Source organism: Saimiri boliviensis, chromosome 14 (assembly GCF_048565385.1).
Source record: "Saimiri boliviensis isolate mSaiBol1 chromosome 14, mSaiBol1.pri, whole genome shotgun sequence".
In the NCBI taxonomy this organism is placed as follows: Eukaryota; Metazoa; Chordata; class Mammalia; order Primates; family Cebidae; genus Saimiri; species Saimiri boliviensis.
In genome coordinates, this window is record NC_133462.1 from 10175163 (window position 1) to 10189343 (window position 14181).

A 14181-nucleotide genomic window follows, 5' to 3' on the forward strand; every position below is an offset into this window, starting at 1 on the left:
GCCACCTTGCCCGGCCAAATTTAAATTTTTAAGTTTTAAAAAGAAAGTGTCACGTCACCCAGCCAAAGATGGTGATTCGCTTGACTACTCAAAATTCAGATGGCCGGAAGCCATTCCTGGTGACCCGCAGGGATTCCAGGTCTTCCACGGTGATCCGAGGTGAACTGAGAAGATGCAGTTCTCAGCCGTGGCCACATGCTGTCGCCGTTAGAAAGGAATTCACGGTGTCTCCCCTCCCCCCCTCCCCCCGCCCCCCGTTAGTCTGGTGATGTTTAGGCTGAACTCTTGGAAGGTGTGAATGGTCCTGATTAAGCCAAAGTCAGATGGTGGCGCTTTCATGCATATGGTACAATGAAAACAAGAGAGGGCTGGTAGATACTTGGAGTGCTCACCAAGTTTTCAATTTCTCATCCCCTTCGTTTTTTTTTTTTTCTCAGATTCTCAGTCGCCCAGGCTGGAGTGCAGTGGCATGATCTCGGCTCACAGCAACCTCCACCTCCCCTTCCCAGGTTCAAGCGATTCTCCTACCTCAACCTCCCAAGCAGCTGGGATTACAGGTGCCCGCCACCACACTCGGCTAATATTTTTGTAGTTTTTAGTAGAGACGGGTTTTCACCATCTTCACTAGGCTGGTCTTGAACTTCTGACCTCGTGATCCACTCACCTCAGCCTCCCAAAGTGCTGGCATTAGAGGGGTGAGCCACTGCGCCCGGCTTCTCATTCCCTTCCTAAACAAGTTCCCTAGCCAGGTTCCACAGGTGGGCACGGGTTTTGTGGGCGGAGTTCGGAAAGTGGGCGGGGCTGTGTAACTGGTTCTGGCCAATGGGCTGTGACGAAAGCTGATTCGCATCACTTCCCGGCTGACGCTTTTCCCAACCAATGCCTGCTCTGAAAGCCAAGGCGGGTAAGATTGCTTGAGACCTGATTCAAGACCGGCCTGAGCAACATTAACGAGGCCTCCCACCCTGCGCCATCACCACCCAGTTCCCCTCCAAAATGAAAAATAAATCAGCTGCGAGTGGTGGTACGCTTGTAGTCCCAGCTACTCAGATGGCTAAGGTGGGAGGGTCACTCAGGAGTTCGAGGCTGCAATGAACTGTGATCATGCCACTGCACTCCAGCCTGGGTGACAGAGCCATATCTTAGTCTCTTTAAAAAAAAAGAAAAGCAGGCTGGGACGGGCGGCTCACGTCTGTAATCCCAGAGCTGTGGGAGGCCCACGCGGGCGGGTCACGAGGACAGGAGATTGAGACAATCCTGGCAAACACGTTGAAACCCCGTCTCTACTGAAAATACAAAAAATTAGCTGGGTGTGGTGGCAGGTGCCTGTAATTCCAGCTACTCAGGAGGCTGAGGCAAGAGAATCTGGGAGGTGGAGGTTGCAGTGAGCTGAGACCGAGCCACTGCACTCCAGCCTGAGTGACAAAGACTCCATCTAAAAAAGAAAAGGCGACCCAGTATGAAGAGGACATGACTCCCCCAGCACCTTCTTGATCTTGGATTTCTGGCCTCCAGAACTGTGAGAAAATACCTAGGGCCAGGCACAGGTGGCCCACACCTGCAATCCCAACACTTCAGGAGATGGAGGCAGGAGAATCATTTGAGCTCAGTTCAAGACCAGCCTGGGCAACATAGTGAGACCTCATCTCTACAAAAAAAAGGGGAGCAGTACCTCAAGCCTAAGTAATCCCAGCAGTTTGGGTGGCCAAGGCAGGTGGATCCCCTGAGGTCAAGAGTTCGTGATCAGCCTGGCCAACATGGTGAAACCCTGTCTCTATTAAAAATACAAAAATTAGCCAGGCATGGTGGCACAAACCTGCAATCCCAGGTACTTGGGAGGCTGAGGCAAGAGAATCGCTTGAACCTGGGAGGCGAAGGTTGTAGTGAGCTGAGACGGCACCACTGCACTCCAGCCTGGGCGACAGAGCAAGACTGCCTCAAAAAAAAAAAAAAAGAAAAAAGAAAAAAAAATCAGCCAGGCATGGCAGTGCTCCCCTGTGGTCCCCAGGTATCAGGAGGCCGATAGAATCACTTATACCCCTGAAATGGAGGTTACAGTGAGCTGGGATCATACCACTGCCCTCCAGGGCAAAACTGTCTCAAAAAATCACACCCTCGGTATTGCTGCAAAGTGCTTCCTTATTAGCAGAGGGCTGGTGCACTGAGCACTCAACACGTGGTCAATCATCTGGGATGCGGGCCTGGAGGGAGCAGGCCCGGGGTAAAAGAGAATACACTCCTCACAGGCACATTGGGTTAAACTCTTCCAATATTTATTGAATTGTGAACAGCTACAAACTTTGCCACAATCAGACACTCAACCATCCTGATGCCTCTCTTGGCTTCCCCTTGAGAAGGATGCCTGAGGCAGGACTGTGCCCCAAACTCCGGGGGACAACTGGGGAAACATGGGGTGTGCACAGAAATCTGATCAGATCGGGCGATGGGAGGAGGGTGGGGCAGTGTGGAGCCCAGGGAAGACACACACACACAGAGGCAGAGAGCAAGGGCATCAATCTCTGCCCCCAACAGCAGCCACGAGAGCATCGGGGAAGGACCAGGCGTCCACGAGGCATTTCACTCCTTCCCGTCATGAAGCGTCTGCTGAGAGGGGCTGGATTAAGGTCCCTGGACTGTGGAGAGGAAAAAAAGGTGGCTGGGGGAGGGAGTCAGTTTGCAGGAACAGAGGCCAGGCTTGGGGGCCCCATCACAAGGAAGAAAGATAAATAAGCAGGGCGCGATGACTCTTGCCTGTAATCCCAGCACTTTGCAAGGCTGAGGCAGGCGATCACTTCAGCCCAGGAGTTTGAGACCAATCTGGGCAACATGGCAAAAAAAAAAAAAAAAAAAAAAGGCAAAAAAAACAAACAAAAAAAAAAATCCATCTCTACAAAAACTGCAAAAATTAGCTGGGCATGGTGCTGCACACCTGTAGTCCCAGCTACTTGGGAGGCCGAAGTGGGAGGGTCACTTGCGCCTAGGAGGTCGAGGCTGCAGTGAGCTGTGACTGCACCACTTAACTCCAGCCTGGATGACAAGGAGACCCTGTCTCAAAAAAAAAAAAAAAAAAAAAAAAAAACCACACAAAACGCCAGGCGCAGTGGCTCACACCTGTAATCCCAGCACTTTGGGAGGCCGAGGTAGGTGGATTGCCTGAGGTGAGAAGTTCAAAACCAGCCTGGCCAACATAGTGAAACCCTGTCTCTACTAAACCAGCCTGGCCAACATAGTGAAACCCTGTCTCTACTAAAAACACAAAAAATTAGCCAGGAATGGTGGTGGGCGCCTGTAATACCAGCTACTTGCAAGGCTGAGGCAGGAGAACTGCTTGAACCCAGGAGGCGGAAGTTGCAGTGAGCTGAGATAGTGCCTCTGCACTCCAGCCTGGGCAACAAGAGTGAAATTCCATTTCAAAACAAAAAAAAATAAACACAAGAAGGATAAGGAAGAGTCGGAGGAAAATGAAGATGCAGAGAGAAACTGAGGCACAAGGAAATGGAACACCCAGGAGGGAAAGAAATTGTAACTCCACAAAGTGAGTTTGGCTAAGACCTACTTCTCAGTTTTCTGCAGTGAGGAATTCTGATGAGGAAACTGAGGCAGCTGTGATGGTGCTGAGGGGCAGCCAGCCACGGACCTCACAGAAAGCCTTGCTAGCCACCCCCACACAGCCAAATCTGGTTTCCAGAGACCTATTACAACAACAGACATTGTTTTCTTTTTTTTTTTTTTTTTTGAGGCAGAGTCTCGCTCTGTGCCCAGGTTAGAGTGCAGTTGGCACCATCTCGGCTCACTGTAATCTCTGCCTCCCAGGTTCAATCGATTCTCCTGCCTCAGCCTCCCAAGCAGTGGCTGGGATTACAGGTGCCCGCCACCACGCTCGGCTAATTTTTTATATTTTCGGTATAGCTGGGGTTTCACCGTGTTAGCCAGGACGGTATGGATCTCCTGACCTCGTGATCTGCCTGTCTCAGCCTCCCAAAGTGCTGGAATTACAGTCATAAGCCACCGCACCCGGCCAACAGACACTGTTTTCTTTGATACCCAAGGCAGTCCCCCTGGGCTGGGTCCCACTTGGACCTCTCTGTTCCTCACCAACTGCCTGGTTTAGTCACTGTGCAGAAGAGAGTTCGCCTCCGCCAAAGAGATCTGCACCTTGCCCAGCTCCTGGGGGGTCCCCTATAAGACCTTGCAGCGTCCTGCCTAAGACTGTCCTAGTCAGACCAGGCGCGGTGGCTCACACCTATAATCCCAGCACTTTGGGAGGCTGAGGCGGGTGGATCACTCGAGTGCAGGAGTTCAAGACTAGCCTGGCCAACAGGGTAAAACCCCATCTTACTAAAGACACAGAAATTAGCCTGGGCAACAGAGCGAGACTCCATCTGGGTGGGGGAAAAAAAAACAGCCAGCACTTTGGGAGGCTGAGGTGGGTGATTACTTGAGGTCAGGAGTTACAAAAAGTAGCCAGGCATGGTGGTGGGCACCTGTAATCCCAGCTACTCAGGAGGAGGCAGGAGATGGCATCAACCTGGGAGGTGGAGGCTGTGGTGAGCAGAGATGGCATCACTGTACTCCAGCCTGGGCAACAGAGTGAAACTCAATCTCAAAAAAAAAAAAAAAAAAATTCAAAGCTCACATGGTGGCACCCCACCCCCACACTCAGCAACAGGCCACAATGTATTCAGCTAATACAGCTTTGGAATTCTGCAATTCCATTTTCTTTTCCATTATTTTAAAGGGATTTGCTTTGTTTCAGACCTGCACATAAGGCAAGATACCATTTGTGTCTCTGTACTGCACGACTTCAAATTAGCACGTCCCAATTCACACTGAACACGACCTCGTTCTGCTCTGGGAATTCTAGGAAATGGAACTTGAGCTTCATGCACTTCAAACTAGTTTTCTGGCACAAGGCCTGCTGGGAGCTGGTACTCGGGTCCACCTTGTGCTGGACGGGACTCTGTTCTAGATCAGCATGGAGTGGGGACGGGAGCTGAAGTCTAGAGAGGAGTAGAAAGTATGGCTGTGCTCGGTGGTTCATGCCTGGAATCCCAGCATTTTCGGGGGCCAAGGCAAGTGGATCACCTGAGGTCAGGAGTTCAAAACGAGCCTGGCCAATAGGGCGAAACTCCATCTCCACTAAAAATACAAAAATTAGCTAGGCATGGTAGCACGAGCCTGTAATCCCAGCTACTCAGGAGGCTGAGACAAGAGAATCCCTTAAATACGGGAGGCGGAGGTTGCAGTGAGCCGAAAATGCGCCACTGCACTCCAGCCTAGGTGACAGAGCGAGACTCCATCTCAAAAAATAAATGAATAGCCGAGCGCTGTGGCTCCCGCCTGTAGTCCCAGCACTTTGGGAGATGGAGGAAAGCCGATCACACTGCACACCTCTAACCCATCACTACCATCTCAGCTGTCACCCTGCACACCTCTGACTCCATCTCAGTTGTCATCCTTCATCATGCAGGTCTAACTTCATCCTGCTTGCTCTGGGGACATACGAGATGTCCCCCTCATCTCCTAGGCTCTCCACCCTGGGTCAAGGAGTCAGAGGACAGGGCTGGGAGAAGACCCAAAGGGTGGTTCCCTGTCTGGTGGCCCCTCCCTCTCACCTCTGCCTTCAGGGCGCATTAGCCCTGAGCCAAGGCAGCTTTGATGGCGGCCACCAGCTTCAGAAACTTGCTTTCCGTGTCCACATAGCCATCGCCTTTCTAGGAAGGGGAGGAAGAAAGAAGGGATGAGCTGGGACTGAGACACCAACCTCAGCTGCAACCCACGCTAGCGCCAAAACGAGGCAGGACAGACAGACATACCTTCTTAGAGTGAATCAACTTCCCAGCTACCGTTACTTCGAAGAACCCGGTGGCCTGGGGAGTTCCCTCGCCGGACTGAGGAAGGGAGAGAGGATGTTGGAGGGGCTGAGATGTCCTCTTGGGGAGACCCTCCCCTTCCCAGGGGGTTACCTAACAGCCCCTACCCCCAATGCCATCCAGGCCTAAGGGACCAGCACAGTGCCTGTGCTCAAGTCTTTCTTCCCCTCCCGAGACTCACGATGTCCAGGCGGCCGGGGAACTCATCTTCTAACTTCTTCTTGAGCTGAAGATACTGAAAATGGGGTGGGAGGTCACGGCAGGGGTCATACCAGTTAGCCTCCCTCCTGATAGGCACTCCCCCGCCAGCCCCCACTCTGCTTACCTTGGACTTGTAGCCTCAAGCGCCACTGGTAGGAGAGTCCGAGAAGGCGGGGCCCAGGGGAGAGAGGGAGAAGTGGGGGATCCGGGAGAGGAGGGGAGAGACAGGCAGTGTGGGGGTGGGGGGAGCAAGGTGGGGCCAGGAAGAAATAGAGGAACACAGATGACCAAGCAGAGGTGACAGATGGCACCAGCCAGGCAGAGTGTTGGGACACAGCACCGGGTGGCACCAGGAAGCACAGACACACACAGAAAACCAACACCACGCAAGAGACGGAGGGGGGGGGGAAGAACGCGAGAGAGAGGAGACAGGGACGCCAGCAGGATGAGACAGACGGGACAGAGAAAAACCAGGAGAACTGGATTAGAACAGCGCAAATGAGGCCCCCACCCACTTCCTGTGCCCACGCCCCCACCCAAAGCCCTCGCAGCGCTCCAAGGAAAACCCTGCGGCTACTGGATTCTTACACCACGCCCGCCTAATTTTTGTATTTTCGCCCTGCTGCCCAGGCTCAAACTTCTGACCTCAGGGGATCAGCCCGCCTCTGCCTCCCAAAGTGCTGAGATTACAGGCACGAGCCACAGCGCACGGCCCAGCGGCTCCAGGTTTCTGAACACCTTCCCAGTCCCCAGGCTGAAATACAAGCTCACCCTACCCCCACAGCAGGCTATTTTGGGACTGGAATCTGCTGCACAGGCCTGGTGGGCGTCTCGAAATGTCACTCTTGTCTCTGCTTTGTCGAGCAGGCAGAGACATTCGAAAGCTGCGAGCAGACCCGGGTTCCAGTTACCCCTGTCACCTGCAGTCCAGACTTGAAGCTACTGACGTGACCCCACCCTAGCCCCAGCCTGTTTCCTCGCCTGTAAGGTAGTCTCACTCGGCCGCCAAGGCTGGAGTGCAGTGTTGCGTTCTCAGCTCATGGCAACCTCCGCCTCCCAGGCTCCTGCGATCCTCCTGATCCTCCTAACTCAGCCTCCGGAGTAGCTGGGACTACAGGTGCACCAAGCCCGGCTAACTTTCTAAGTTTTTGTAGAGATGGGGATCTCCCTGGGCAATACAGCCCAGGCTGGCCTCGAACTCTTGGACTCAAGCGATCCACCCGCCTCGGCCCCTCGCAAAGTGTTTGGATTACAGGCGTGATCAACGGTGCCTGGCCTAAAATTCTCCTCTCTTAAAGGATTTGTGGGAGGATAAATTTATTGAGCATGTGTTTACTAAATACCTAACTGAATGTCAGCATAGTATTTGGTATTGGGGAGTGGGGAGAATGTAATTTATGTCCTATCCTATTACATCCTTCCTGAGACTTGGGAGGTATTAAACGGGTTCGGTGCTGACGCGAAGCCTCCCTCTCGCCACAGACAGGAAAACTCAGGCCAGAAACGGAGAGGGGTTCGTGGCCAAGGGAAACCACCGGGCAGAGGCCCACAATGCAAGTGCTTTCGAAACGCGGGTTGAGACATTCTCGAACCTTCTGGGCGCTCACCGTCCCCACCCCGTGACTGTTCTGGATGCTGCGGGAGGGGAAGACTTAGGGTGGAGGGGGCTGAGGTCCCTTTACAAAGCTGACCGCCAGCCCCTTCCCCCAGCGCAGCCCCGCCGCGGGAGCTGGAAACTGACGCACACCCGTCTCAGCCGCACCTTTTAGAACGCGGGATGCCCAGCGTGTCGCAAGCCGACGAGGCGACCCAGGGGCCACCGCCCTCTGCTTTTCGCCCCTCCGCACGCCCACCCCACCCACACGGGAATCGCTTTTCCCACGGGTCCTCGCCCCGACGCCCCCAGACCCCGACTCCGAGCGTTGCGGAGGATCGGGTCCCAGAAGGGGTCGGGAACGGGGGCGCCGCTGCCCGCTGCGCTTACCAATAAACGACTCGGACCGTGAGAGCCATGGCTCGGGGCTGCCACAGCCGCCGGGGAGCAGACGCCCGGGCCACACCGACCTCCCGCCTGGACGCGCGACGTCTGCGCGAGTGCGGCAGGAACCCGCTCAGTAAGGACGGAGCCTCTGCTTCCCCTGGCGCCAACCAATGCCGGGGAGGAGCGGGGGGCGGAGAGGCGCCAAGGCGGGGGACGACGGACCCGCGGCCCGCCAGCCCGAAGCCCCCACACAAGTCTCCTTCCCGTCCCCCTGTTGGGCTGGAGAGAGTCTCGATAGAGGCAGTCCCCGGGTGACGCCCTCCGCGCGTCCCTTCCCAGGTCCCCCCCTCCCCGGCCGGAATGGAACGGCCCGCGCGGGTGCTGGTTCAGGGGCCGCCGCTCCCAGCTGGACCCGGAATCAGCCTCAAGGGTGGTCCTTTCAAAAAGCGCGTGGGCTGCGGGGCGGCGCCGTGGGGACGGAGGCGGGGCGCGATTCTCGGGTCCCTCATCTCTCGGAGAGGGCGAGAGGGACGAGTAGGGGAAGATTCGGGGTAGACCAGGTGACGGAAGAGGGAGGGGGTTGGAGGGAAGGTTTTCTGGGAGCGGTCCAGGCCCCCCACAGCTGCCTTAAAAAGACCTGCAGCTGGAGTGCGCGGTGGCTCAGGCCTGTAACCCCAGGACTTTGGGAGGCAGAGGCGGGAGGATCGCTTGAGCCCAGGATTTCAAGACCAGCCTGGGCAACATGTCTAGACTGCGTCTCTGCAGAATAATCATCATACATTAGCAGCTGGGCGCGGTAGCTCACACCTGTAATCCCAGCACTTTGGGAGGCCGAGGTGGGCGGATCATTTGAGGTCAAGAGTTCGAGACCAGCCTGGCCAACATAAAACCCCGTCTCTACTAAAAATATAAAAATTAGCTGGGCATGGTGGCGCACGGCTGTAAGCCCAGCTCCTCTGAAGGCTGAGGCAGGGGCAGGAGAATCGCTTGAACCTCGGAGGCAGAGGCTGCAGTGAGCCAAGATCGGACCAATGCACTTCAGCCTGGGCAACAGAGAGAGACTCCGTCTCAAAAAATACATACCTACACACATACATACATAATAAATTAGCAGGGCGGGGTGGTGTGTGCCTATAGTTCCAGCTACTGGAGAGGCTGAGGCAGGAGGATCACTCGAGCCCAGGAGTTGGAAGCTGCTGTGAGCGGTGATTGCAGCCCTGCACTCTACCTTGGCCCACCAAGCGAGACCCTCTCTAAAAAAACAAGACCTGCTGTGGCCAGGCACGGTGGCTCATACCTGTAATCCCAACGCTTTGGGAGGCCGAGGCAGAAGGATAGCTTGAGCCTAAGAATCTGGGACCAGCTGGGGCAACATAGCGAGTTCCCATCTCTACAAAAAAATTTAAAAATTAGTTCTAGTGGTGGCATACACCTGTACTCCCAGTTATTGGGGAGGCTGAGGTGGAAGGATTACTTTAGCCCAGGAGTTTGAGGCAGCAGTGAACCATGATTGCGCCACCGCCACTCCAGCCTGGGCAACACAGTGAGACACTGTCTCAAAAAGAAAAGGCCTGGTCAGGCGCGGTGACTCATGCCTGTAACCCCAGCACTTTGGGAGGCCAGAGCAGGTGGATCACCTGAGATCAGGAATTCAAGACCAGCCTGGCCAACATGGTGAAACCCCATCTCTACTAAAAACACAAAGAGGGCCGGGCGCGGTGGCTCAAGCCTGTAATCCCAGCACTTTGGGAGGCCGAGGCGGGTGGATCACGAGGTCGAGAGATCGAGACCATCCTGGTCAACATGGTGAAACCCTGTCTCTACTAAAAATACAAAAAATTAGCTGGGCGTGGTGGCGTGTGCCTGTAATCCCAGCTACTCAGGAGGCTGAGGCAGGAGAATTGCCTGAACCCAGGAGGCGGAGGTTGCGGTGAGCCGAGATCGAGCCATTGCACTCCAGCCTGGGTAACAAGAGCGAAACTCCGTCTCAAAAAAAAAAAAAAAAAAAACACACACAAAGAATTAGCTGGGCCTGGTGGCAGGTACCTGTCATCCCAGCTCCTCCGGAGGCTTGAATCACTTGAACGGGGAAGCAGAGGTTGCAGTGAGCCAAGATCGCACCACTGCCCTTCTGTCTGGGCAACAAGAGCGAAACTCCGTCTCAAAAAGAGAGAGAGAGCGAAAGGAAAAGGCTGCAGCTGGACCCTGGCACAGCCTGGTCATTCATTACACAGCAATGGTCACTTCCCAAGAACCCTCTCCGTGAAAGGGCATCATCATGGAAAGTGCTAGAAACAAGGCAGCTGAGAATGAGAGTGCAGATGCTACCTCTGAACCTGTTTCCCATTTGGGAGATGAGTGTAATTGCCTACCGGGAATGTTCACTTACTTAACAATAGGTACTTTGTAACCACCTGCAGTCCCAGTTTCCAGGGACTGATATAGCAATGAAGAAATAGAAGTCCCCTTACTCATGGGAGTGATTTGGCAAGTGGAGATAAAGAGCAGGAAGCAACATGAAAATAACACTTCCGTTGGGGGTTGATGTGAGCAGTGAGTAAATTTATACAGGTAGAAAGAACCAGAGCTGTGTCGGGCACACGGGAATAACTCAATAAAGGTTAACTCGGCCGGGCACAGTGGCTCACACCTGTAATCCAGCACTTGGGGAGGCCAAGGCGGGCAGATTACCTGAGGTCAGGAGTTCAAGACTAGCCTGGCCAACACGGTGAAACCCTGTCTCTACTAAATACAAAAAAAAAAAAAAAAAAAAATAGGCTGGGCGTGGTGGTTCCAGCCTGTAGTCCCAGCTACCTAGGAGGCTGAGGCAAAAGAATCACTTGAACCTGGGAGACAGATATTACAGTGAGCCGAGATCGAGCCACTGCACTCGTCTAAGCAACAGAGCCAGGCTCCAGCTAAAAAAAAAAAAAGAAAAAGAAAAAGAAAAAAATTGTGGGGGGTGGTAGTGGGCACCTGTAATCCTAGCTACTTGGGAGACTGAGGCAGGAGAATCGCCTGAACTCGGGAGGCAGAGGTTGCAGTGAGTCGAGACTGCACCACTGCACTCCAGCCTGGTGACACAGCGAGACTGCGTCTCACAAAAAAAAAAGAAGGTCTTCTCTAAGCCCCTGGGCTCCTCCAGCACCGGCCAAGTCACTGTGGCTGTCACAGGCCTGGTGCCCTCACTAATGTCCTCAGCACACTCTGCAAGTGTCCAGGCTCAGTGCAAAAGCTTGGAGGACCTTCTGTTGAGCAGGCTCAAGGCTGAGAAGTTGCCAGGGGCCTCAAGAGAAAAGGGACATCACTGCTTCTGCCACTGAGAACAAAGGGGCTTCTGTTGCCCAGAAATGGGTGGTGATGCTGGAGGAATTACTAATGAATCTTGGGCTGGCAGGCCACCCCTCTCCCTTCCCCCCCTTTCCCCCCTTCTCTCTCTCTCTCTTTCTCTCTCTTTCTCTCACTCTCGCTCTCTCACCCCCTCCTTTTCTCTCTCCCTCTCTCTCCCTCACACACACACATACACACGACAAATAACACACAGTGATCACCCACACCCATTTACACGATTGCACATCCAGACAAACCCAACCCAGCCAGAGACACAACACATCAAACACTTTTATTCAGCCACAGAGCAACACAAAAGCATGCCTTGCTCTCAATACACCACAGCCCTGGCCCACACCTGTAATCCAAGCACTTTGGGAGGCCAAGGCAGGCGGATCACTTGAGGTCAGGAGTTTGAGACCAGTCTGGCCAAAACAGTGAAACCCCTCTCTACTAAAACTAAAAATACAAAAATTAGCTGGGTATGGTGGCATGTGCCTGTAGACCAGCTGCTTGGGAGGCTGAGGCAAGAGAATCACTTGAACCGAGGAGGCGGAGGTTGCAGTGACCTGAGATCACACCACTTCACTCCAGTCTGGGCAACAGAGCAAGTCTCCCTCTCAGAAAAATATTTCAGTGGTACTGGGCGCCTGTAATACCGGCTAGGCACCTGTAATACCGGCTACTTGGGAGACTGAGGCAGGAGATCTCAGTTAACTGCAACCTCCGCCTGCAGGTTCAAGCGATTCTCCTGCCTCAGCCTCCTGAGTAGCTAGGACTACAGGCACCCGCTCACGCCTGTAATCCCAGCACTTTGGGAGGCTGAGGCTGGTGGATCACCTGAGGTGAGGAGTTCAAGACCAGCCTGACCAACATGGAGAAAACCTGTCTCTACTAAAAATACAAAATTAGTCAGGCATGGTGGCCCATGACTGTAATCTTAAAATAAATAAATAAATAAAATGAAAAAAAAAAAAAAACCCCGATAATCCCAGCACTCTGGGAGGCCTATAATCCCAGTACTCTGGGAGGCCAAGGCAGGCAGATCAGCTGAGCTCAGGAGTTCCAGACAAGCCTGGCCAACATGGTGAAACCCATCTCTACTAAAAATACAAAAATTGGCCGGGCGCGATGGCTCAAGCCTGTAATCCCAGCACTTTGGGAGGCCGAGGCAGGTGGATCACGAGGTCGAGAGATCGAGACCATCCTGGTCAACATGGTGCAACCCCGTCTCTACTAAAAATACAAAAAATTAGCTGGGCATGGTGGCGCGTGTCTGTAATCCCAGCTACTCAGGAGGCTGAGGCAGGAGAATTGCCTGAACCCAGGAGGCGGAGGTTGCGGTGAGCCGAGATCGAGCCATTGCACTCCAGCCTGGGTAACAAGAGCGAAACTCCGTCTCAAAAAAAAAAAAAAAAAAAAAAAATTAGCTGGGCCTGATGGCAGGCACCTGTAGTCTCAGCTATTGGGGAGGCTGAGGCATGAGAAACACCTGAGAGTCGGATCACACCACTGCACTCCAGGCCGGGTGACCAGAGTGAGACTCCATCTCAAAAAAAAAAAAAGCAAAGCTTACTGTTGAGTCGTTTATATTAATGAATAAAATTTCGAACGTTATTCATTTTCATAAAAAAGTCTATAAAACCACAGGGCAGTTATCTGAATGTTCACAAACATTTTAAACAATTAAATCATGTAAAAACCGTATGTGAAACAGGAAAAACTCTGTCATTTGCTAGCACTAACCAAGAAAATCCTTATCTCACTCTCCCTGTGATAATTCTTCTCTCTCTGGGCCAGCACTTAGAATTCAGGCATGCTGGGAGGGAGGGGTTGTCTGTTTAATTTCCTGCTCAGATAAGCCTTTGCGCAACCTTTAAGGGAAAAAAAGTATTTCAGATTTATAATTTTTTTTTTTTTTTAAGTAGGGCTTATAGGCTCTTCTTCCACTGGGTGCAGAATTTTCCAAAGACACACTGAGTTCCCGTCAGGCCTCTTCTGTTTGCCAGGAACATAGTGTGCCACAATACAAGTGCATATGGTACAAAGCAGGAATCTGGTATAATTTATTCTGGTGAATACAGTACTCAACGGAGCCATCCCGAGTATTTGTGTGCTGGCTACACAGAGGTATACGGTATCTGCAGGTGTCTGGGAGCATTCCCTGGTGAAAGTGACATGGGTATTTCCTCAATGGCACCTTCTCAGGCCTTTTTTTTTTTTTTTTACATAAATCGTAAATGTACAGGTGAGTAAACCTTTCATATGTGTAATACCATTTAAGCACCCCAGATCAAGATGTAGATTACTTCCAGTTCCCCAAGTTTTCTCAGCATCCTCCCAGTCAGTGGATTCCAACATGAGGGTCACCACTAGCCTGGCTCATCTCAACATAGGTCAGTTTGGCCTGTTCTCAAACTTCATATAAACATATCATATACTGTGTACTCTTTATGTCTGGATTCTTTCCCTTCACATTATGTCTGTGGTTGGATGGATGGATGGATGGATGGACTGCCAAGACCAGCTCAGCCACAGAGACCCCAACCCAGGCAGCACTGAAGGAGTTAAGAAACAGACACAGAGACTGAAAGTAAAGGTGGGTGATCAGAGTGGGACATCAGGGGGTCTCACAGCATTCCCAGCTGAGAGCCTAGAGCAGACTCTGACCCATGTATTTATTCTTTACCTTCCAGTGATAAGTTTAAGAAGTGGATGCTCTGTGATCTTTCATTGGTTAAAGGTAAACTAACCAGGCTGCTAGTGTATGTTTACTACAGGTTAAAGATAAACTAG

At 52.7% G+C, this 14181-nt stretch overlaps 1 protein-coding gene across 2 annotated transcripts; it reads right to left on the reverse strand.

The window, feature by feature from the left end:
• Window positions 1-2446: 2446 nt before the first annotated feature.
• Window positions 2447-8188, reverse strand: SELENOW (selenoprotein W). Of its 2 annotated transcripts, none has more exons than XM_003945137.4 (6): window positions 8059-8187; window positions 6199-6223; window positions 6055-6108; window positions 5817-5891; window positions 5616-5714; window positions 2447-2633 (listed from the first exon to the last, which is right to left on the reverse strand). In XM_003945137.4, the coding sequence occupies exons 1-5, from the start codon at window positions 8085-8087 to the stop codon at window positions 5634-5636; spliced, it is 264 nt and encodes an 87-aa protein (XP_003945186.2). In that variant the 5' UTR covers window positions 8088-8187; the 3' UTR covers window positions 2447-2633; window positions 5616-5633. The 2 variants fall into 2 exon arrangements, with proteins under 2 accessions (XP_003945186.2, XP_074242232.1); XM_074386131.1 differs by lacking the exon at window positions 2447-2633 and adding an exon at window positions 3711-5000 and having other exon boundaries at window positions 8059-8188.
• Between the last annotated feature and the right edge of the window lie 5993 nt (window positions 8189-14181).